The sequence below is a fragment of the Glandiceps talaboti genome, chromosome 13 (genome assembly GCF_964340395.1).
Source record: "Glandiceps talaboti chromosome 13, keGlaTala1.1, whole genome shotgun sequence".
Taxonomy (NCBI): Eukaryota; Metazoa; Hemichordata; class Enteropneusta; family Spengelidae; genus Glandiceps; species Glandiceps talaboti.
Window position 1 is genome coordinate 18,816,178 of NC_135561.1, and position 25,060 is coordinate 18,841,237.

The following is a 25,060-nucleotide window of genomic DNA, read 5'->3' on the forward strand; positions in this document are numbered from 1 at the left end:
CGAAACAACTAATCGAGTTTTGTCCTCAGAGAAAAAAACAACAACAACAAAGCAAAGCAAAACAAAACAAAACAAAACAAAACAAAACAAAAACATACATATCACACAAATCCGGAGAAGTATTTAACTAAATTCGGAAACAATGACAAATCTTAAAAGAAAGAACAAAATGGTATACATCAACTAATACTGGCTAAGAAGATGGCTTTTGAAATTAGCTTTGAACGTAGTCCGACTTCGAGTGTCTCTTATATGGGAAGGGATAGAGTTCCAAATTTTGGCCCCAGTGAACTTTGTGCTAAATTGACCGTAATTATTGTTGTATTTTGGGATGCTTAAATCATTTCGCTTCTGTTGCCTGGTGTCGTAACAATGACCTATCTTGGAAAAGAAATTTGAGAAGTATGGCGGAACATTGCCATTGATCACATCGTGAACAAAAATTCCTATTTGGTAATCACGTTGCTTGTATACATCTAGCATTAGGAGGCGTTTAAATAAGGGGGGAGAGTGGGTGTTGTAACTACTGAAGGTAATTATGCGAGCAATTTTCTTTTGGATGATTAGTATATCTTTGAGGTAAGACTGATATGTACAGCCCCATACTTCAAGTCCATATGACAGATGGGGAAGAACAAGTGTATTATATATCATCAAAAGAATATGCTGAGGAACTGTATAACGAAGTCTGTACAAAATACCAGTTAGCTTACTCATTTTTTTCTTCACTTCTAAAATGTGGCAATTCCATAACATTTTACTATCCAAATATACTCCAACATAAGAGGTATTACTGACAAAGTTAATAGCCATATCTTTCAACTGAACTGAACCTTGTGCATTATGAGGTTTGTGTCTACCACCAATGAGTAATGCGTGTGATTTAGCAGAATTTACTGTTAATTTGTTCGCATCACACCAGTTTGTAACATTTGCAAGGGCTGAGTTTATATTGCTGGTGTTTGTTGATGAAGAACACTTCTCAGGTGAATGAAACAGGTTCGAATCATCGGCGTAAAGCCTAAAATTGAAAATATCTGAAGAGTTTGGTAAATCATTTATGTAAATGAGGAAAAGTATTGGGCCCAAAATAGACCCTTGAGGAACACCACAAGTTATGTTTTGTTTCATTGATTCTATATTACCAATACTCACAAATTGACATCTTGAATCCAAATAACTTTTAAACCAATCCAATGCCACCCCTCTAATGCCTTGGTGATCGAGTTTTGAAAATAAAATGTTATGGTTAACAGTATCAAATGCCTTTGAGAAGTCTATAAATATGCCTGTTGTAGATTTTCCTTTGTCTAGTTCATCCAATAAGTGTTGAACAAGGCTAATAAGTGAAAGTTTACAGCTGTACTTTTCACGAAAACCATACTGGTGCTGAAAGAGCAAGTCATGTTTCTCTACAAAATTCACAACACGTTTACACATTATTTTTTCAAATACTTTGCTAATGATTGGCAAAATTGAAATTGGTCTGTAATTTCCCGTCTCTTCTGGATCTCCTTTTTTGAAGAGCGGAATAACCTTCGCAATTTTAAGGGAGTCTGGAAAACATCCAGTTGAGAAAGATAAATTTACAATGTTACATAAAGGTTTTGAAACATAGGGCATAGCATACTTTAGCAGTTTTGCATCGATTTTGTCCCAGCCTGATGCTTTGTGTACATTTAAGCTTGAAATAATGTCTTCTACTTCCCCAACTGAAGTTGGCTTTAGGAAGAAACAGTGAGGTACATAGTCACCCATGAAGTCACGAAAACAACCGTTTCCATTTGCCTGAATATTCTTAGCAAGTTTTTCACCAATGTTAACAAAGTGATTGTTGAAAACATCAACTATATCTGGAATTTCTGTATGAATAACAGAAGTTCCATTACAGAAACTTTTTATCTTGGTAGGAATAGAAGAGTTACTATTTTTCTTTTTACCCAGCAGATCATTTACCACTCGCCATGTCTCTTTCATGTCGTTACAATGTATATTAAACAAATCAGAATAGTATTTTTTCTTAGCTTTCCTTAAAATGTTTGTTAACACATTTCTGTATCTTTTGAATTTTTGAAGAATATTTTCTTCGAATTTACTCCGGACTACTTTTTTGAAGAGGTTGTGTTTCTTTCGAATAGATTTCCGTATTGCCGCTGTGATCCAGGGTTTGTTTTTAACACCTTTCTTGACTTTATTTATGTTTTTGAGTGGCGCATGGGTATTACAAATATTTAAGAAGGTGTTAGTGCACCTCGGTGTCTAATTTGCATAACAATAACAAATACGCGATGACTGGGTTGCTTTCGAAATTTCCTTCATAATTTCTCATAAAATATTGTCTCATTGAGAGAAAATCCTCCTCTGACAATTCGAAGAGTTCACTATCAGTATCACGGTGGACTACAACTCAACGCTCGTAGACGAACAAAATTTGGACGCGTGCCAGCAGTGCATTATCGTACCAGCAGTGCATTATCACTCGTTTTAGACGCGCTAGTTCGATGTCTAGACCAATCAGGTCCCTCGATTTCCACCATCAATATACTGGTATAATATAATATGTAATACATGTTATTCAACAATTTTAAAATAATGGCGTTGTCTTTATCTTTATCTACGTCAATGGTAACCTAAAGGTTTTTCGTTCTTCGGTGCGTGTGAAATATCTGTCAACATGTTATTAAATATCATAATTATGTCTCTAAATATATTAGTACATGTTTATTTTGCCTCTAGATCTGTCATTTTAGTATTCCCTGATATTTGTTCTTCACTCCGTTGGATCATACTAAAAACATAAGGTGTTTATCACTCGGAGGCAAATGTATGCAGTAGTGTTAAAACTTCGTCGAACGAACTCGTAAAACTATCCATATCACCTCGTCGCTTGTTTACCCGATCCTCATTACCTAAGAACTAATTTATGAGTATAAGGTTAATAAGAATTTATGACGTGGGGAGGGGGGAACATATATGGAGAGATAACATTTAACTTCATTAAAATTCCACATAGAGTAATCCACGTATGTAGGCCACTTTTTTTGCCACCTTCACGATAATGGTCGAATGGCGGCCTTGCTTTTCAATTGACCCATTTTTCATATTTTACATAATCCGAGATGTAACACAATGGACTGCACAGTTAGTAATCAAGTCAGTAACCAATGTGTTGTAATGTATCGCGAAAACACAATTTAATGCAGGGCTGTGCATCATAGTGCCCTAGAGTTTTGGAATGTCAATATCCATGTTATCTAGCAGGATGAGCTTTCCCATTATAGTCCTTGAGTTTTGACCTTGATTGCCATGTTCAAGCTCAAAAGACTCAAACTGTTCAAAGTATTCATGTACACCTTTGACATATGTGGACCGGTTTAAATGAAACCTGGTACAATTGTCCGATACTGTAGTTCAATATGTACACCATTTTATTACGTAACACCCATGATATATAATTCAATCGAATGACGGCCATATTTGTCATAAATTTCAGAATATTAAATAGTACTTTGAAACGTTTGGCAGTATGTGTTCGATGGAGACTTGTTATTTGATACAATGTCACCATATACTTAATCCCAATTATGCTACCCATTTATCCAACTTCAAAATGAAACGGGAGACAAAGAGACACTGGTTGTAGATGGCATGTATGCCCATGTCCATCATTAATTTACCGTTGTAATATTGTTGTATGGTTATAACTGTGAAAATTCCACTGTATGTTTGCATTTGAAGTATCAAAATACAGTAACTGCAATATCTCAAATGTTATTGACACCAACTCTTAAATTATGTAGATGTCACAATTTGATGTTGAATGTAGTATGGATTCATTTCCTTGATGAGGTGTAGTTTCCAAGAATAATGTCATTACGTTCCAATACGTTTTTAAAAACATGTTTGTTTTATATAAATAATTTACTTGCACTTTTATTTTTGCAGGCCCGAGTGATTATAATGACTGTCTATAGACTTCGAATGCATACAATGGGTGTCGTTTAATTTTAGAGAGTGTCCTGACATTATTGATAGCCTCCCTAAGTGTGTCTAAAATTTTCACTCAAAGAATGTCCGCGGAGTTAATCAGCTACTCCAAGAAACAAGGTGTTGTTCTCATTTATTGCTGATTGTCTATTGTATTAATAATAATGCTATATACATTGTCTATAGTTACATTGCAAGAAGACACCCATTGCTATTTTTTGTTTTAACAATACAGCCCAATATACAAACTCTGAAGCTGGAAAATAAATATTAATGTCCATGTTTAACCTAACGATGTACTTTGTTCAAACCTTGTGTCTGACTAAATGGAGCATTATCAAAAACCTCCATCTTTTGTTGATATTTTATCATATTGTTGGACATTTCAATTGCATTATCCGGAGTATTGACATTGCATTAACACTATTTGACAACTTTGATTTCTGCGATACAGAGAAAACAAATGGGCAGTTCATGTAACCTTACAATAGCTTGGTAACGGAGACGTCTTGTAACGACTGACGGAGGTCTCGTTTAAACTAGCATCTTATTTTCAATATCAGTGTGTCACCGCCGGTATTAGATTGGACTTTGCGTCAATTTGTATTTCACTTCTGTCACCAGCAGCAAACTCTTTAGTCTTGCTACTAGACGTTCGGGCTTCCTTTCGATACGATAAGCGAACGAAGTTCGCAGTGATGGTTTGCCCGACTCGGATGTTCCATCCTCGATAGCGATGTTCGGTCGTTTGTCGTATTGTATCAGAAGAACTCCGAGGTCTAGAAGCTAGCCTACAAACTCTTGTGATTCGAAGATTTCCCTTGATGAGTATTTGAATTGATCACTCTTTGCCACAGGTGTGTACTTACAGTATGATGTGTTGCTTACCAACCAATGTTATTATTGAAAAAAGTCGACTTGTATTACATTTAATTATATAATATTTAACGTTTTGATTTAGATTCATAACCTGTAGCATTTGCATTCAATTTCCTTGTCAACACATACAGCACAAAAGCACTTTAAAAAAATTATATTTCAAATATCATTAACTTGATTAAAATCGATTGTTTCGTAATGTCTCACGACTCATTATTTCTACTGTAACATTCTATTTGAAAAGGGTAGTTTGCGCCAAAATTACAATGGATGACTGCTGTATCTACTGCTCATGTGTGTATAAAGTAACTCTTAGCGAGGTACTCCACAGATCTAAGTGAACTCATTTGGATATCATATTCATTGATAGCTGCAATGCATTATTAACGATCGATAATGTATTTTACTAGTGTTTAGCCGTCTATGTACGAAGATATTTCGATCAAGGGTGAAGTTGTCGATAGAGTTGAAATATATAATTACGTATTTAGGGACGGCTCTCGATGATAAGCTTGAAGTTCATGGAAACAGAACACACCTGCCATTGTCCAAAAGCTTCACAGCCGATTGTACTGCCTGGGAAAACTGAGATCTTATAATGTTAGCAGATATCTACTACATATATTTCATACTTCGACTTTGAGCACTGTTTAATACGTTGGGCTGGAAATATTACTAAACAAGACAAAGGCAGACGTGACAAAATTATCAGAAAAGCGGGAGGGATGGTGGGTAAAAAACAAACTACATTGACAACATTTACCACAGACACATTACGGACAGACTGGGAACGATATTAGCTGACGACACACACCCACTTAGGCCAAAACTTGACAGTCGATGAATAGATAGAAGCTGCAGACGTCCACGCACCAGAAGTTGGCAGAACAACACGCTATAAGCAAACATTCATCCAAGCAGCAATTAAATTACACAACCAAAGGACAGACAGAAGACAGACAGACAGACAGACCTCGACTGTAGCCCTACATGTACATGCTCACATGTTTAACTGTGGCCACTCTTTTTTAAAGCCCACGCTTTTCGAGTTGCTGTCGTTCTATTACCCCGATTATTAAAGTGTTTTTTTTTATGGTAGACATTGACATGTCCTTGTAAGGACCAATAAAGTTGTCACAGTTATATGTAATGTTGTTGTGTCTGTCTCGTTTATAGTGTGTATGTGTTACCGTTATCGTAACGCGTTTCTTTGTTGTTGTGTCCATGAATATTCATTTCTATTTCTAATCACCTGGCTCCATCTGTTAACATCTCCTCATCCAATCACTTCCTACTTTTCTGTCACATGAGTATTCCCATATAAGTAAGCGCGACTGGTTAGTATGAGAAGTACAGACGTGGCCATTACGGCTACGCGAGTGTATTTTTCTATGTATACTTTCAGGTTAGTTCAAACTTTATCTTTCAGTTATTGTATCATTTGTATTTGTATCTTTACGTTTACTATATTTATGAAGTAGTAATATTTATTGTATGGAAATGAAGACGGGGCCAGTACGGCTACACTAGTGTATCTTTCTGCGTATACTTTCAGACGTGCTTGGAGAATAAAGATACGTTTGTGCCATATTACGAGTCCAGAGAGCAATTATTGGTAATCAACCGTGACATATTGTATTGTATTTATTTTAAATGTAGTCATGTGACGGTTTAAACCACTCCTGTCATTTAAGGGATTCTTTCGTTTTTATGTTCACTCAGTATATACCTTATACCGTTATCAAACATTCATTGCCAGAGACGTTTGGATAGTAGAAATGAAGCCAACGTTGCTAGCATGTTGTGTAAGAACGTGGTTATATATCTTCTATGTTACTATCTCAGTCGGTCATGTCCAAGGAAATGCGAAGACAAACCTGACACTGCTCGGCTTTGTGCCAGTACAGATCCCATCTGGCGGCTGGTCCGCTGGTGGAATGATTCCCGCCATTGACATGGCACTGGATGACGTCAATAACAATTCCGACATCTTAACCAATTACGAATTAAGATGGCAATGGGAAGATGACAAGGTAATACAACTTATAGTACTGTCTGATTTTAGAGAGCCTTCAGTAATTACGGTGGGAGGGGGATGGGGGATGCCAAACCCGGTCTGCTGCGTAAAATGTGACCCTGATGACCCTGTGACCCTCTCCCTGATCACATTTTCCAAAAAGTTGCCCTCCCCCCTCAATATCCTTTTTCTAAAACATGACCCTATCTAGTTAACTATTTCAAAGACATGGTTAAAAAATGTCATACAACAACCTTGAAAAATGTTCTTTATATGTCTCTTACCCAGTAAATGCAAAGCTATCTATTCAAAATTGCATGATTAGTGAAGAGTTAAAACTAGCGATCAGCGGCCGACCTGAGCTGACATGAATTTATAGTTATACTGCCAATTGGTTTCCCATTTGGGGATTGTGACGACGCAGATCTAGAGGTGACCCTTCATAATGTCCGTTAGCATAGAAAGCAATGACAGACAGTAGTAATTCCGACTTTGATACTCATCAAAATTTATCTGAGCGTGATGAATCTTCTTTCAATGACGACATTACCATGTTCAATAGATTGATATAGGTGTCGTGTCCTACAATAGTAACAATCGAATTCTAATACCAATTCGGACCTCGATAAAACTAGGAGCTCAACTACTGTTACGTACAGATCGATATCAAAATGCCTATAATGATAATGTATTGACTCAAAAAATAATAATTTGAACCAACCATAATACTATACTCAGATAGCCATTTATTTCCCCCTCCCAGAAGTTGATTGCTAATAATAAAGTTCAGTGGTTTTGCGGTGTAGGCCTTTTACTACCTTGGCGAAACAAAAAATGAAGCCGGCCTAATTTTATTGTGTATATTTGAAATGAGAGTAACCTGTAAATGTTTCACAGTTTTCGGTGTCGTCTTGTATTGTCACATGTTTGGCTTGTGACAGCGAGTATACATCTATTATTTTCGGCCTGGGCTGTCTGGTCTATGGCCCGATACTCTAGACTTACTGAGTCCTAGTCTGAGACCCACGTAAAACCTCAGAAAATCGCATTCGGACTGAACGGAAGTACGTAGGCCTCATCGGCTTGTTGGGGTCTCGAATTATTGCGTGTTTTTGATCACGGTGTACGGGGTATTTTCGGTGGGGGGGGGGGTAGTGTTGTCAAGGCAGTAGTTTTGTTTCGCTGGTAGTCACTGCAGCAGTAGGACTGCTCCCAGGTCAAAGCTGAAATATAGTAATAATAATACTCAAATTATTTTTTTTTAAAAAGCGCACTACACTGCGTCCCAGTGCTCTATACAATACTGAAAAAGGAAGAAAGTGGATAAAGTGATATCAAAGAACAAGTCACGTGGTTAAAAAAAAGTAAAACGAAACATTACAAAGTAAACAAGGCTAAAATGACAACGATAGCGTGAAAATAGATCCCCAAAATGATAAAATTACATACTTTTCGTTTCGCGAAAATCACACAGGTAGTATTGCCTAAAAGGTGAGTATTAAGATTGCGTTTAAAAGATTCAGTTGTACTATCCAAGCGAATATTAAAAGGAAGATGATTCCATAGAATTGGAGCCGTAATTTAAAATGCCCGAAAACCATAATTCATTTTGTAGTATCAGTTGTATCTTGCCTCTTTAAAATCAATTTATCAGCAGAACGAAGTGTGCGCATCGGGGTGTAAATTCAACCAGAGTCCGCATGTAGTTTGGGCATTCACCAAGATGAATTTTGAATGTGAATCGGGTGATTTTGAACTTGATCCTCTGCTCAACAGGTAGTCAATCAAGATCGAATAAAACAAGTGCGATGTGTTCAAACGTCTCTGTTTATACGGCAATGAGATGAGCAGTGGCGTTTTGTATAGAGTGGATATCATCGACAGGCGCAGTATATAAAGTAAAAAAAGTATAGGCCCCAATACTGAACCTTCCGGCACACGAAATTGTTAGAACAACGTTATGTGATGTAGTGAAATTAATAACAACACGTTGTTTACGACTTCCAAGATATGAACGAAACCACTTCAATAGTGAACCTGTTATGCCAAAACGAGAGTGCAGCCGACGTACTAAAATATCACGATCAAGCGTATCAAACGCTGCTGACAGATCTAGCATTACCAGAATCACGTTCTTCCGAGAATCCAATGCAATCATGATATCACTATACTGTGTACACGAAGTAAAGCAGTTTCAGTGCTGTGACCGGCACGATGGAGTGGTTAAGTTGGCACTTCGTGTACAATCGATTGATTGAGAGCTAGCATTGCAGTTGATCAGCTGCATTACGTTCTAAACACTTGGATAAAAAAAACCCAGAAATTAGACACTGGTCTATAATTCTTCAGTATATTGTGATAAAGACTTGGATTGTTGATCAAAGGACGAATAAATGCTGATTGGACAAATTGTGGAACGAAACCTCATAAAAGCGAAACATTGGGTCATGAAGTCATGAAAGGTACAATCACATGAATACAATATATCTTTTAAAAGTACAGTTTGTGAAATATCTAATATACAGGATTTAGGAGAAGATTTCGTGACAAGTTTTATCACGTCATCTTCAGTGACTGGCATAAAAGACGGTAATGAATAATTCGCAGGTACAGTTACGTGATTATCGGTGGCAGGGTTAAGACAGACCCTTTAGCTTTTCAACTTTAAATTGGAAAAATCTACATGGATTCGCAGACCACACTCGGATTGAATGTTTCCATATAATCCATATGTATCAATTTATATGTACTGCGAAATACTTCAAGTCATACATCAATAATGTCTCTTAACTTCTAAACAAACAGACCTAGGAGCGAACGTGGCTCCAATCTGGTTGCAGGGTTTCGCTCATAACCATGTGTTGGGGTCACGACCTTGATTGCTTGATTGATTTCTCACTACTGCTGTCACCACAGAGAATGTGTATGAAGGCATTGCATTAACTAGTGACTGCGTTTGGATCTAATTGACAAAACTGAAGGCTAGAACTACCAAAGACTTGATGGGCGCACTACCGATATTGTATCTTACCGCATTCATTATTATGTCTCCTCATCAGTTTTACCTAAAATGATGTAAAATACTTTTTACAAAAAAAGCTGTTCAGGGCTGTAACTAACTATGGAGAAGTTTAAAGGAACAATAACATGTTTTAATTATGTGTACCGAGGTAAAACTAGGAAGTACAGAACAGAGCATGCGTCATGGAATATACTAATAATTCAATTGGGAGGTAACGTGCAAATTTCAATATCGTCTTAGGTGGCAGCGGCGAAATCTAGCAACTATGGATTGTGTGACACTGGTGTCAAAGGTGGGATACCAAAATCACAAACTAATACAAAGTTAGATAATACAATGAGTCAAAGTAAAATGTGACCCTCCGCTAGCTCCATTTTCTAAAACGTGGGCTTCCCCCAAGAACTAATTTGTAAAAAATATTTAATTTATCTCCACTCAATTTCTCCATCGATTACGGAAGACTACGGCCACTATGTACAATGATCAGTTTCAGCGAAACCGTTCTAAGACATCTTTAGCAATTTTAGAGTAAACAAACGTGACTGATATATATGAATTCCTTTGAATTAAAGGCGATATGTCTTCTCTTGTTTGTTTAATACAGTGCAATCCAGGGTATGCCACTTATCTTCTATCTGAATTAGTTCACAAGAAACCTCAGAAGTTAGCAATTCTTGGCGGTGGTTGTTCTATCGCTACGGCACCAGTAGCCGCTTACTCCCACTATTATAATCTGGTACAGGTAAGTCATTGACCACCTTTATTACACTAGAGGCTAGCTGTGAAGCTGGAAGTACAAGGTCCATCTATGTGTCCATCCGTGTAGACATAGCATATTTACTTCAAAGCTGTCACTAAGGTCACATATTTTGCTTTATGATAAAATCAAATAAGATTCTGCAACGTCACATTTGTAATTAAAATCGCCATTTATCCCTTACCTTTTACCTAAAACTACAGACAGCATTCAAGTGTCTAGCAATATACTGACCTTTCTCTTAAAATTGACCTCAAACTTTGGCTTTGATGTCATTTGTCAAAGTAAAACCGTTTCCTGTATACCACATATACATTGTGTGGTTGATTCCTTTCAACTGTTTTCCTGAGAAATGAACTAATGAATTATTTTGGTGTACATGTTCTAGTATGTACGCATACACGACAACAAATTGAAATAATTATTATGTTTCCTCCACAGTTGTCGTACTCAACTGCATCTCCCCAGTTTTCTGACAAGTCAACATATCCCCTATTCTCGAGAACACAACTGTCAGAGCTGGCCTCGAATGGTGTAAGACTAGCCATATTGAAACACTTCAAGTGGCAACGGGTTACGCTATTATATGAGGATGCAATATTCTTTGTACAGGTAACATATGTTTTTTTCTAGATAGAGTAATAATCAGTCCTTTCATAGGCTGTCATGAAAAGCGATGCCGGCTTCGCACTTTTAATTCATTATAAAATCGATTATTTACATAATAAGCCTTGAGGAATGGTATGCATAAGGAAAAAAGAAATATTTAACAGTTCATTTGAAATGATTTTCCTTATTTTATGAATGCTGAGATACTCTTCTTCTATCGATTCAAAGGTCACCAGTGACTTAGTATCCCTGCTGGCAAAGACGGATATCAAAATCGTGACGTCATTGATATTCACTCGTGACTCCTACCTAGAGTTGCAATTGGTCAAAGTAAGTGTACACAATTTACGAATCAGCCTCACCCCGTACCTTTTGGAATACATATATTTAGAATATAGAGTACAGAGAATTGGTATTTTGTTTCTTCTTAGTAGGTATATTTAACCTCGATCGGGTCGTCATTCAATACGCTGAAGATTTATGAGTGAAGGAGATTATTCACTATTTTGCAAAACCCGAATTTAGTTTAAAAATCTTCTAGCGAAGAATTTAGTGAGGAAATATACATTTTGTTAACTACAATTGCGGTTAATAATATGCATTTATAGCTTGGTGATGACGTCATCATTTAAATGTCAAAAACTGCACGTTTTGGAACTATCAAAATCGGGAGGACAAAGACTCCAGAAATTGCCGAATTGAGACATTATATATTATTTTCGATTGTTGTGCTACAATATCTAAGTAGAAAGGAATTTCTAAATTAATCATTTTTCATTGTATGACTAATTATCTTTATTTTTTAAGCTATATTTGCATAACACTGGTAACTTCAACATCAGATTTACTAAAAAATGATTAATGTAGAAGTTTCTTTCTACCTAGGTATTGTAGCACAACATGAGCGAAAATCATTGGTTAGTGCAAAAATTTGGGAATTGTAATAAAAAAAAAATTCAGTCTCTTTTGACTTTAATTGTTATTTTTAAGTTATTCAGACTGTTAAAGTATGATTATGAATTGAAAGTATCATCAACATGTCCATATACACTAACTGTCTTTCTTTCTTAATTTTCATATTTAGTGAACCGACCGGCCAATAATTTTAATAAGTTTTATTTTTCCTACGAGAGAAACAACAAAAATGACTAAGGCTGCCTTTTGGATATATCTCCATTATACCAATACAAGAAAGGATTCAGACGAATTGTATCCACGTGAGATCTAATGAAATAGGAAAGTTGAAGTTTTACAGTCACACATGGCGAAAAAACATGTTATAAGAAATGATCTCAATCAATTGCGGCAATGCTTCTATATCATGAACATGTTTACACATATCTTCTTTTTTCGTTGTTATAAAACAGGAGAAGGATGGGAGGATAATAGTTGTATTAGCATATGAAGGTCATGCCAGGATACTATTTTGTAATGTAAGCATGAGTACTCTTTAAGATTTATTTGTTGACTTTCTTTTTATTAATCAGGTGTGATCGACCACTCTATACAGCCGAGAAGTTGACCAAATAATTATTTGAGTTCGCACATTCAATTCAAGCCGCAATGAATAGCAGACTCAATTACTAAATAAGGGATAGCATGGTTGTGACTTACAGACAATTAAAACATTACTTTTCCTTACTATAGGAAAGGCCTGTCATTTTCATGATACACTGCCTAGCTTTTGTTCAAATGTTTACTTTATAAAGCGTCCCTTCACTTCCACCACGTCTATTTACTTACAGGCCTACCACCTTGGCATGTATGGGACAGAGTATGCGTACTTGATACCTGGGTGGTATCCTAAAAATTGGTGGAAGAAAAAAGAAGAATTAGTTAACTGTACACAGGAAGAGATGAAGACGGTAATAGAAAGTACAATAGAAGTTGCGCAATTAGCAAAAGACACTACGAACCAAGTTACAATTAATGGAGAGGTGAGTATTGATATGCACAAAGTTGAACCTTCAGCAGACTTTTTTTGTATATTGATTATTAGTATTTGTCTCATTAAAATATTTAAGTATAAATCTATTGTAAGTTGATTGAAGAGATTTAAAACAACATCTAATTTTTTTGAAAGAACTTCTATGCAGAACCACAGATTTAAATGAACAGCTATTTTGTTTAATGAACTTCTATGCAGTACCATATATATGGTCGGAATCACCAATATAAAACGTGAATTATGCCAAATAAAACAGTACTGTTGTTATTCGTGTTCCTTCTGCATTTAAAATTATCTTTGCTAGCATAACAGAAACGCACAGACTTCAGAATAAGAATAATTCAAAACTAAAACTGGTGTATTAGTTACACAAAACCTTGTGTGTGTGTCATTGCAGACTTTCAAACAATATGAAAGAAGATACTTAAGGGTGCTACAGCAACCAAGATATAAAGCTATGAACATGGAATACCACTTTTGGCATGGTTTCGGCTACGACACTGTCTGGGCTATCGCATTGGCTTTAAATACGAGCATCGAGCACATGTCCCAAAAAGTAAGGATTAGACTTTAGAGATATGTCTAGTCAGACGTACTTATATCTGACTTCTATTGATTACTGGTATCAACTTACATAATGATTTTTGGTGACAAAATAGTATTCTTGGGCAGAAGTTTCCCTGATTATTTTTGTTGATGATATTATTTCGATTTAAAATAAAACATCCATCAATAATGCATTTCCTGACAAACCATGCAGTTTGTCATATGACTACTGTTGCTTTATCTTCGAAAACAAAATGTTGATGGCACTTGATATTTGTTTCCGGCGATGGGATACACGACGTGAACAACTTGTTTTCTTCATATAATACGAATTATAACACATTGTGTTCATATAGTCTTAAGTGATTGGCTTAGATCTTGTCACATGGTGGGAACTTTTGACCCAGAGTGACCTCAATTTACATGTACGTGGTGCTATTTGGGTTCTATTTTTCCTGGGGTAATGTTCATGTACATGTTCATGTCTTAGCGATGATTTGCTTTTACTGTAGAAAAAAATATGTGCCCGAGAATTAATGTGATGTGTTATAGAACACTTATTGCCTGGCCTTGTTCTGGCACTAGTAGACGCAATATTACCCCATGCTGTTAAGTACAAACTAAACACCTATTGCCTGGCCTTGCTCGGGCACTAGTAGATGTGATATTACCCCATACTGTTATGAACAAGCTAAACACATATTGCATGGCCTAGTTCGGACAATAGTAGACGTCATATCATCCCCATGCTGTTATGTACAAACTAAACACCTATGGCCTGGCCTTGTTCGGGCACTACTAGACATCATATTACCCCCATGCTGTTATGTGTCAACTGTTTGCCTCAGCTTTCAAACAAATATTACATTATTACAATACGAGATCCATGCATTATTAAAACTAATACATTCAAAACACAAAGCCAACAAGAAGTATGTGATAAAAACGAAAAAGTGGCCCTTGTTGTATTCAGAAGAAAATTACTACAATGTGTTCGTCAGAATATTGTAATTTACTTTGTACACTATTTTCTCAAATATATATCTGATAAATATGTCTTGTTTAATTCTTATGCACACAGTTTTCTAATGTGAAAGTGTTTTCGATACATTCTTGCTGAGTGTTATGTTCTTCACTTAAAAATGTACTGAGTAAATGTTTATTCAGGAGGTGGGGTATGATGTCTCATTAGACGTTAGAGCTATTAGTCATGCCCTTCACTATAATTACACCTCTTGTGCATGTACAGTGTACGTTTAAAATTCTTACATAATTTTGCTTAAATTAAAGTACTGCAGTACAAAACAAAACAATACACTACCATCCAATGAAATACAATACAGTACAGTACGATAGAGTGCAGTGCAGTGCAATGTAATACAATACAATACTATACAATACAATACAATGCAATGCAAATCTATGCAATACAATACAATAAATGCAATGCAATGCAATGCAATGCAAGTTTGCATTAAAGGTAACTACATTTGTCTCTTTAGATGGTGAACTCTTCAACTCTAACACGTCACAAGGCTCTTGAAGATTTTACATACGCTGATGGTGAAATGGCAAATATTATATTACAAGCTCTACGTAATACATCATTCCGTGGAGTATCAGTAAGTATTAAACATGATATAGGGATACACCTAGGATAGGCGTTCCGGACTTTACTTTAAGATATAAAGTTTGGCAAAATTAATTTCACAAATGTTTTGACTTTCGATAACATTTAGATATTTTTTACATTTATTGTGTGACATGTTATCCACTGCATGTATCAACATCTTTTTAGAATATTACTAAGCTTTCAATACATAACATGAAAAGCACATAATACACAGCACCACACAACGCAATTCACACAGTACCACAACACAACACAACACAACACAACACAACACAACACAACAACGCAACGCAACGCAGCACAGCACAGCACAGCACCACACAACAACACAACACAACACAACACAACACAACACAACACAACACAACAACGCAACGCAACGCAACGCAGCACAGCACAGCACAGCACCACACAACAACACAACACAACACAACACAACACAACAGCACAGCACAGCACAATATTATTATTCTGTCAACTTTAAATGCCTTTACATGATATATAGCAGACCGCACCACAACTATACGGAAAATATTACTCTGTCCGTTTGTCAAAAAATTAAACAAGTACACGTTTATGTGTAGTAACTCCATGACATCAATGATCAATTTATATACTAATTTTAACTTTAATATAGGAATTAGAAATGCAGATAATTGTAGATTTCTTTATTATATGTGTATGTTAAAATAAGTTAAAATGAAAAAAAATTTGACTATTTGATGGCGGATTTAACACGATAAACGTCCACATGTATATGTACAATTTGATACCTTTATTGACAGGGTGAAGTCAAATTTGATGCCAATGGTGATAGAGGAGGCAATCTAGCAATTTGTCAAATGAGAGGTGAAGTGCTATATTTAGATTTATTTATTGCATGAAGTATAAAGAGCCATGACTCATATTCTACTGTGGTGACAGCATAACAAATACATATTAAAGAATTAATTTAGTTAATTGACGACAGCGATAAATAGATGTAGTCATGTGCAAACATTTTAGTAGTTATCGTGAGTGATACCGATTAATATGTAAACATAGAAAGGTTATTGATGAAAGGAATACAGTATTCATTTAAATTACTGCTCGTTGGGATTATAAATGAAGAATCAATTTGAGGTGAATGTTTGTACATCACACATGACGAAGTATCGGATAATTTTACCTGTTTCTAAGGCTCCTTACGTACACACATGATAATATCTTCTTGTGTTCTATATACAGTATAGCCGTTCAACCACGGCCAACTGCCAAAGACCCTCTCATCAATCTTTAAAATGTGAATGTAGATAATTAGGGTCTCATTTTGTTATTATTGAAAAACCAAAAAGTGAGAGAAATATAAAACTCATCTTTTGCAGATGGTAAATCGGTGTACCTTGGCATGGCTGATTTTAATGGGACAATGGCGATGGTGCGTGGATTCCAGTGGCAGGGTAAGGGTATTATTAAAAAAACAAGTATCAACCATATTCTCTAAAGAGAAGTCTTATTTTATGATATGTCGATACTGTCAGATATTTGATTGTCAGTATATTTTAATTTATATCGCGTAATGTTCAAGTCGACTGACATACGATGACGTCATTATTTATGACGTCATTATGTACGTCCATTGTTCTAGAATTACATATGCATGTATCAGGGTAAAATTGTAAGAGAAGAAAATTACAAATATTCTCCCCGATTAATCAGACTAGATCTTGCACATACAATGATTACTCGAATGTGATTCTGGCAAACCAATTTAAATGATCTCTTTTTTAGTTGATATACGAATTTCCAACAAACATAATCCCCGTCACGTAGCCGACTGCGAAACCCCCCTCTATCATCTGATTACTGAAAGTATGCTACCAGTAGTGTTTAGAACGATCTTGGTGTATATTATATATAATACGACAATTTCCGTCAAACATAAATGTTACAGAACAATAAGATTGAAACTAAAAATGATCCAGTTGGCATATAATGCACTATTTCGTCGGTAAATAAATTCCACCCAGCAAGTTTGTCGTGGGGACAGACACCGGTTTAAATTCAATTTAGCGAAATTGAGCCAGTTGAAACCCTTCAGACCCGTTCAGACTGGGTTGTAATCTATCATCATTATCAGAACTGACTACATACAGTAATCCATATGTTTCAAAGTCAATAAAACAATTTCGCATGAATTGACCATTTGTATTAAATATGTATCATGTTTTCATTGGCTAACTCATTCATCTCTTCTTAGACTAATGAAATTGTTCTTTGCATATATTGTAAAAATCAAATTGCTTGTACTCGTAAATTCTTGTAATATAAAAGTTAACAACGATGCATTACTTACATAGCTTTGTGTTATTTGAAAATTCATTGGCATGATTGGTTATATTAGTAAATGTTTATAATTTCATTTTTGAATTATTTGTTGACTCTTACAACATTTAAATTCGTCAATATATATCACTATTCTGCACATCTGATTAGTATTCGATTATTGTGATGCAATGTGCACAACTAAAATATGCGTTTGTGATTGCTGTATACAATCTGTGGGCGCCTAGAAGATTTGTTTTCTTGTTGTGGACTATTTTATAACTTACTACTTGTAAAGTTCCACAGCTGTTACATATTGTTTATACGATGTAACGTTGATGAAATGACAATTGTCATTTTGTTTGCAGGTAAAGAACCCCCAGTAGATGGACAGCGATTGAGATACATAACTATGTATATAGATGACGAACTGTTAATTGCATCACTTGTGTTCTCTTTCTTTGGCATTTCACTTGATTGCGTTTACCTTTGCTTCAACATAAGAAAGCGAAATCATGGGTAAGGATATCGATTTAGGTTTTTATAAATAAATATTGTCTGTTTGTCTGTACATGTCTGCCTACCAGCCTGCGTATGTATGTATGTATGTATGTATGTATGTATGTATGTATGTATGTATGTATGTGTGTATGTGTGTATGTGTGTATGTGTGTATGTGTGTATGTATGTATGTATGTATGTATGTATGTATGTATGTATGTGTGTGTGTATGTATGTGTGTATGTATGTATGTATGTATGTATGTATGTATGTATGTATGTATGTATGTATGTATGTGTATGTGTGTGCGCGCGCATGCGTGCGCGCGTGTATGTTCAGTGTGTATGCATGCATGTGCATTTTCTGACAATCCTCTCAGCAGTACCGTTAGTACTACAATCATTACTTGTTTATAGTTCAAACGTAATCTGTATTCGTATGGCCATAGGGCCATTGAAATTCAGATTAAATCCCTTAGAAGCTAACAAAGTAACTCCTATTTCAGTAAAAGCTACATGCCACTGGCATACATGTATTTCTTTATGACTTTAAAAAGGACCCGAATTTATATATCATGAACTATCATTATGTAATGTTTTATTTGTTGTTGCAGTATGTAATCGTACATGATTTACATTTGACATTTTCATCTGCATGCCAACCCTTTTTCTTTGTATTGCTTTGTTCATATTGTTTACAGATTCATCAAGCTATCCTCACCAAATATGAACAACATAACTTTGCTCGGAGCATTGTTGGTGTATTTGTCTATCATTCCCCTTGGTCTCATAAACTGCCGCTACCTAAGATCAGATCACGAACGTACAATATCTTGTTTGGTAAGTACGAGAAATGCAAAATATCACACACGCAGTATATACATCCGATGATGAGAAGATGATTTTTAAAGGAAAAATGACACTTTTTCGAAAATCCAATATGGCCCGCACGCGATTTTGTTACAGACTTTAAAGTAGTCAAATAGTTGACTCTATTTTCCAACGTGCTAGTCAATCAGTGAAGTGACGCTATACAGCCAGATATTAGGTACTTGCTGTCTTCACTGGTATGGATGTTCATCCACTCAAATTGTTCAAGCCATCGTGCCAATTTTACATCTTTTAAATTTTCCAGACTGTGACGATTGAACTTTTCAAGCCACCACATTTGAAAGTCACCCGTTGTCTTGTTGCGATTAGCGGGTTTTACGCATCATTTCCATCACTCGTACCTGGCTTACTAGCTGGAGAAAAGAAATGAGTTATATGTCGTTTTCTCATATTGGAACCGGTGGTTCTCCGCTGTGTAGGTTATCGGTGAAAGTGTCATGATTTGAGGAGAGACGGTGAACTAAAACCTTCAAAATCACCAATGTCAGGGGCAAACGGGAGTAGCCAATGAAAAACCAGAAAAGGACAAATTGTGTTGAAATCGAAGGCTTGCCGACATAGTCATGTACAACAACAAACCTATCAAATTTGTGTACACTGCTCATGTGAATGGTCGTCCATTGTTATCTAATGGACGTGTCAATCAACATTAACGTCCACAACATTGTCTGTCTTCATATGTTTTGATACATTAGAGTCAGAGTATGTCAGTCACGATATTTAGTCTACACTGTGACGTATAAATTACTTGCAAGTGCGACCTTCAAAATTGCCCGTAAATTGCCAGTAAATGTGAAATTTCACCGTTTATATACCCAGTAAATTTAGAATGTCACCTGCTGAATGCCAATATTTATAGAATTCACGGCATTGGCACATTTTTCACCAGCAACTTCCCAGGCTGCTTGAACGTGGGAGTATCGAATGAAGTAAAAACAAGATTTTCAATTTTGAAATAGTGAAGAGATCGTATGAAGTTATGTAGACGAATTCTCCAGCATGATTGCCTACAGATGCGATCTTACGGCCAACCACAACATGTAATAATGTGAAGCTTTTATAGAATGTTGTAGCATATATCTCAGGGTAGAAGTTTTTAAGGCCAGGAAAAAAAAGAATTGTTTCTGGTCAGTGTGCATCACTTAAGTATCTCACTTCGATCCTTTTTCTCGCGTTTGTCTAGCCAATGTAGACTGTAGATCCAAGGGAAAACACAAAATAACTTTGCCTATATTAATTGTTACTTCAGGGAAGACAACTGCAGAACTAATCAAGAACAAATAATACAAACAATTGCGTTGTCACACCACTTTAGACGTTTCCTGACTTTTCTGTGGTCTACAGGTCTAATTACCGAAAATATGCCAAAAAATTATTAAAACTAAATGCAACATCGATAATATTTCCAGGACAGATGCACTTTGGTATCGCACATGTATGTACCAAATTATATTGAATTTGAAGCGTATATTCTTGAGATATAGCCTAATTACCAAAAATCATTAATTACGTAAATTGGTCATTAATATTCATTTAATAATCAGTTCTCGCCATTACCCTATGGAACACGTGTACCAAATTTTGTTTGAATTGTCGTGATCAATTGTATTAAATGCCGCTGATAGGTCTAAGAGTAAGAATGGTAATATTACCAGAGTCCAAGGAAGTCAGAATGTCATTTACTAGTTTCAGGAGTGCAGTTTCAGTACTATGGCGTGGTTTGTAAGCAGACTGAAGAGGATTCAATTAATACTGCTTATTGTATTGAATATTACTATGCTAACAAACCTCCCAGTTGAAGCTAGTGCAGCAGACAACATACTTAATGTATATTGTTTAAAAAAAGTAATTTAAAGAATATGTATTTTGTTTATTCTGTCTAGGTTGGTAAATGGCTACTGTCAGTTGGATTTACATTAGGCTTTGGTCCAATGTTTGCCAAGACGTGGCGTATCCACAGAATCGTTATGAAGGTTAAGATTAGGAAGGAGGTGATGTGAACTTTTAAATCTATCAAATAAATTTATACTAGAGTAAATGGATGATAAAATATACTAGCTTTGACAAATTAATGTCACTTGCATTTGTCAAGAATTAGTGTAATGTCCGATTGTTCTTCTTATTTTTTCACAGCTAATTTACGACAAATATTTGATAATCTTTGTCACCATCTTGTTGTTAGCTGATGTTGCAGTTTTCACGTCTTGGCAACTAATCGACCCTTGTGAGACTCGTCTAGTTGAAGTGTCCACGGAGGTATGCACAAAATATCTTTCGATCCATGTCGATCGAATTCATCTCTTAGAAGGTGACGGGACGTCGTTTTTAGTCTTAAACATAAAGAGGTTTTATTTGCGACGACTCCTTTCCTACCACCCCTAAGTTTATGCACTATACAGCTAGGATATTTTTCACCAAGCAACCAATTTGATATGTATTCCTAAAAGTGGTTCAGTTACCTATAAAAGGACACTAGCAGTATGTACGTTCACTATTGGTCGATTTTATCCGGAGTATGTACGTAGTGTATTGACAGGCTCACATCCCGAGCGAAAGCGTGGTTTTGAATCCGTCTCCACCTTAGTTTCCCCAAGAACACGTACGAAAAGTAAAACTTATATGAACACATAAAGAGCAGGTTTTATTTGTGACACCGCCCCACCCCACAAATTTCTACACTAGCTGCAACTAGGATAATCTTCATCAAGCAACCAACTTGATATGAATATTCCTAAAGTTGGTTCAGTTACCTATAAAAGGACACTAGCACTATGTTCACTATTGGTCGATTTTATCTGGATTACGTAGGTAAAGCGAAAGCTTGCGTTTGAATCCGTCTCCACTTTACTTCCCCCAAGAACACGTACGGAAAGTAAAACTTAGATGGACACCACATGGGAAACATTGTAGACCACAGATGACGAAGGACAGTGATGGCTGAATTAGAGGAGTTGGGAGAAGCTCAAAAACCTGTAAAAGTGGCAGAAGTTGGTAGCAGCCCTGTGTCTTTGTGATTGAGGAAGATTAATTAGGTCATGTTCGTTCGACTTATCTTGACACCTGTAGATTGTAGTTTTATGGTACTGCTCACTAAATATTCAATATCTTGACACATGTTAGGTCATGGGTCATACGCTTTCAGTCACAGCGATCGCTACGTATCATTTTACGGCATGTCCCGTGAATGGTCATCTTTCATTCGCAAATTAACCTATTTTGGTCAGCATATAGGCACTGGTTAGGAGCCATACCGTAAATTACAAGTTCATCTAATTATTTTTCACCATGTCATATGTGCACAGCTACACACAAGTTTACCAATAGGCGATTCAAACTCGTCATTGTGTACATAGGCAGAAGTAAGTCAACATAACACGGTTTAAACAAATTGTCAAGTTGTTGCGGTTATTTGCGACCTCTCCCCAGCGCCCAAAGCAATTTCTTTCCAGTTGGCACATCAGATGCACCTTACATTGTAACACTCATAGTCACATACAGCTTCGAACACGACGTACATTTATGAATAATAATCTTGCTGTCCATTTTCCAGCTCAGGCAAGACTCATTTACGGTTATCAAAAGAATCTATTCGTGTTCTTCTGAGTATCTGTGGGTATGGTTGGGCGCCCTCTACGGACAAAAGGGGCTATTATTGCTATTTGGTTGTTTTCTTGCACATGAAACAAGAAACATCCAAGTAGATGGTCTTAATGATTCGAGGTAAGAATACACAAACCCATGCTTTCTTTGTTACAAAATAATGATGCTAATTATGATGTGATGATGATGATGATGATGATGATGATGATGATGATGATCATGATGATGATGATCATGGTGATGAAGATGGTTGTGGTGGTCATGATGGTAGTGACGACGACGACGACGATGATGATGATGATGATGGTGATGATGATGATGATTATGATGATGATGATGATGATGATGATGATGATGATGATGATGATGATGATGTTGACGACAACGATGACGATGATAACGACGACGATAATAGTTTGGTTGTGGTTGTGATGGTGATGATAATGATGATGAGGATGTTAGCGATGATTGCATTTCAGTATCACCTGTAAGATTCTTTGTGGACGACTCCGAAATTTATTTGACAAATGAACGGAGAGTTATTAAATTCATCAATTTTGGCCTCCCATTAAATTGTTTTACGTGCAAGTATAATGTACTATTAAAACCCAAATTAATGTTTTCACAGACAAATTGGTCTATCTATTTATAACATCATGACAGCCAGTTTGATAAGCATTACCCTTAGCCTCGTTCTTGTGGACGAGCCAAATCTGGCCTATGGGTTTATGAGTGTACCCATATTTTTGTGCTGTACCATCACGTTATGTATGATGTTCATTGAAAAGGTAAAAAAATAGAATTTCTGTGTAATTTGTTGAGAAAAGCGATCAGCACTCTGCGGTATTTGACGAACAACAAAATGAACACAATGGCTGTTATTGTAATATTGCAGTTATTAATCATCTTTCCTCATCGATTTCTGCTTAAACGGAAGGGTTCGACTTTGTTAGTAGTTTCCTATCGAAGGTAGCTCAGTACAGCGCCCTCAAAGGGAATGATAACTGAAAGTAACTTTATAATGAACTGTACGTGATTCGGTACATGGAAAGGTTTGGTGTTTTAGTGCATTTCCAATGTTATTTTTACAGTCTTGGTATATGTTTATCATCCCTGTATCACTGTTGTTGATATGGTGGTTTGGTTTTGCCGGTCATCGCAAATAAAGGGTGCTCCTAAGTTAGACTCAGTGCTAATTACTGTTTTCAGGGAATTTCATATTATATATGTAGTGAATAATTCATTAGGTATTTAAAAGATAATACATTATTTACCAAGGAGTTTTTCATAATGTTTCTGTTTGGTACGTATATAGATTCGTGTTGTGTGGAGCGATCCAACGGGAGTAAACTATGTACGAAAGAGGACAAGGGAGGGTCTTAGTACAGCACGAAATGCTCTTGAAGTCAGTGGTCACGTGGGGCGTATAAATGAAGCAAGGCCGACAACGGCAGGACTGCCATCCCAGAAAATATCGGAATGTAATAGCAAGACAGGAAACGTTAATGAAGCTTTTAATAATGACATTGAAAGTAGCACTAAACTGTAGATTGGTTAGTGGTAATCTTAGTATTGCATCGATAGTAACATTTAACAAAAATGTCAAAATATACAGACTTTACGCCATGCAACCTACTATCAATGTTTTGGTATTGTATTCAAGAATAATGTATGAATGTGTTGATGTCTTTTTGAAAAGGAATGTATATTAGAATGTCGGAGAAACCTAATAACATCGATTGTGCTAACAGCAACCGAAAACTATATTTAGTTCCTTGAAAATCGAAGGCATACATAGCATTAATATTAACATTATACTATAATTAGAATTATTCAGTCAAGGTGATTTCTAAATATCTAAATAATGTTATACATGTAACACTGTTTATAAACCCAGTTTGTGTCGTAGTGCTTTTAAATCATGTGTTATTATGTAATACATGTAATTCAACAATTTTAAAATAATTGTGTTGTCTCTATCTTTATCTACGTCAATTGTAACTCACATGTTTTTTGTTTGTTTTTTGGTGCATGTGAAATATCTGTCAACATCTTATCAAATAACATAATTATATCTCTAAATATATTAGTACAAGTGTATTTTGCCTCTGTCATTTTAGTATACCCTGATATGGAATTTGTTCTTCACTCCATCGGATAATACTTAAGGATGTTTCATAATTTTCATCGGTTGGGGAGGGGGGGGGGGGGGGGGGGCTGGTCAATTTGGTCAAAATCATTTTGCAGCCCCCTACTGCTCTCAAACAAATTCATGCCCCCTCCCGAAATGAACCCATGAATTTCCGTAGCCCCCCTCCTGACTACACATATTTTAATTTGTAATTATACAGTGCACCCCCCCCCCCA

General features: G+C 36.0%; 1 protein-coding gene across 1 annotated transcript; it reads left to right on the forward strand.

The window, feature by feature from the left end:
• The first annotated feature begins 6,644 nt into the window (after positions 1-6,644).
• LOC144444376 (gamma-aminobutyric acid type B receptor subunit 2-like) lies at positions 6,645-24,242 on the forward strand. The gene is made up of 16 exons (XM_078133790.1): positions 6,645-6,899; positions 10,510-10,647; positions 11,104-11,274; positions 12,639-12,704; positions 13,017-13,208; positions 13,617-13,775; positions 15,268-15,387; positions 16,184-16,247; positions 16,763-16,837; positions 18,071-18,221; positions 18,904-19,042; positions 20,977-21,084; positions 21,227-21,349; positions 22,644-22,813; positions 23,322-23,481; positions 24,009-24,242. Exons 1-16 carry the CDS (start codon positions 6,645-6,647, stop codon positions 24,240-24,242), a joined length of 2,325 nt encoding a protein of 774 aa, XP_077989916.1.
• Positions 24,243-25,060: the final 818 nt, after the last annotated feature.